The 1,570-nt window shown below is 36.8% G+C and overlaps 1 protein-coding gene across 1 annotated transcript in view; it reads left to right on the top strand.

Moving 5' to 3' along the window:
- The window catches only part of LOC107723263 (fermitin family homolog 2-like), a 65,714-nt gene that overhangs the window by 45,510 nt on the left and 18,634 nt on the right, over positions 1–1,570 (top strand). The window contains exon 5 of the mRNA XM_016531830.1: positions 535–634. Coding sequence (XP_016387316.1) covers positions 535–634 — 100 coding nt within the window. The remainder of the gene's footprint in view (positions 1–534; positions 635–1,570) is intronic.

The following is a 1,570-nucleotide window of genomic DNA, read 5'->3' as shown; positions in this document are numbered from 1 at the left end:
TGATCTGTTAATTTGATAATAAATTGATAACTTGAGGCTTAATTGCAAAAAAAAGATTGATATATTGTTTGTGTCTCACATTTCGAATAGAAAATAAATATATTTACTTTAAGGTGGGTGAACAACATTTTCTATGGGTTATCTGCCCATAACAAAAAAAAGAAAAAATAATCAAGACTTATTTTATGTGAAAAAAGTGTATTAAAAATCAAGCCTTGTTTGTGGAAAGTTTCTCGGAGCATCACTGTGAATGAGTTTAATGAAAAGGCAAAATATGACTCTGTGTTTGACATTTATTAAGGATGTGTATGAACGTCCTGTGTCTGTCTATCTTGTCAAGGGAACTTGTCCTTTTTTTTTTTTTGAGATATTAGTTGTTTTCTTTTTGAAACTGTGGTTACTTCTGAGGTCTTGTCTCATTTTGCATGTTAACGCTTTCCTTTTCTTCCAAGCTGTTAATCTCTTTAATCTATCCTTTCATTCCCCATCTTTCTCTTTGTTTTTTCTTTTCTACATTTCCTCCCATTCCTCAAGTCTCTGAGATACTATACATTGGACCAGTAAAAGGTAAGGCTCACTGTTTTTCTGGCTTCCTGCATTGCTTCCTTCACTTCCTCTCACCGCAGCTGGAGCAGTCACCTGACCACTGCTGACTCTGAGAAATCCCTGGCTCTGGTCACCTGACTCTCTGCTTCAGTGACACCTCAGCTGATGAGGGTCACGAGATGAGCTTTGCCCAAACACTGCATTCCATACATTCCCTTATCGGTTCACAGATTTGCTTGTTTAAGTTGTCTTGCTTTGTCCTAAAATCAGTATAAGATTAGAGCTAAAAGACTGAAAGGTCATGTCAAGGAGCTACCCAGCAAATACTGATTATCCTTATTATAATTTTTTTGTTATCAAGCTTTTATCTGGAGCTCATCATAACTGGTTATACAAACAAGCAGGCTTACGCAAAATATTATCCATATTAAGATGCGTATGCACATGATGGAGGGCATGTCTGTGCACTAAACATGAGTTACTTTACTAAGGTATATGACATAAAAAAGACCTTGAACTTTTAATGCAGTTTGATCAGAAGTATTCCTACTAGAAGTGCAAAAGTCTTATTTCATTGGTTCAATTGGAAGGAAGAAAGAAAAACCAGTGCTTGCAATGCAGCAAAAAAGTAGCGGTAATGTCAAATAATAGAAAAGTTAAGCCAAATAAACGGAGACCAATAACCAATGTCAAATGCAGTATGCAAATAAATGCAGGAAAAAACACTCACTATGGAAATCAGAAATAGATGCCCACCTAAGGCTAAGATTAAAGGGGTCATATGATGACAAGGACACGACTAGAAATCAGTGGTTAAGTTGTATTTACAACACTGTTCCAGAACAGTTCAACCCAAATATTCAGATGTGTGCAGCGCATTTTGCGGAGGACAAAGACTGTTTCCTGAGAGAGTAGCCTACAATGCTACTGGGTCTGTTTCTATAAAGTGGGGCAGTTCCAACTTTGCGAGGACAGTCTGGCGCTTCTGACTCACAGACTGTAAGTACATTTTTTATATTTAAAG

This window comes from Sinocyclocheilus rhinocerous, unplaced genomic scaffold (genome assembly GCF_001515625.1).
Source record: "Sinocyclocheilus rhinocerous isolate Xijiao unplaced genomic scaffold, SAMN03320098_v1.1 scaffold364, whole genome shotgun sequence".
NCBI lineage: Eukaryota > Metazoa > Chordata > Actinopteri > Cypriniformes > Cyprinidae > Sinocyclocheilus > Sinocyclocheilus rhinocerous.
This window is presented reverse-complemented; position numbering and strand designations above follow the sequence as displayed.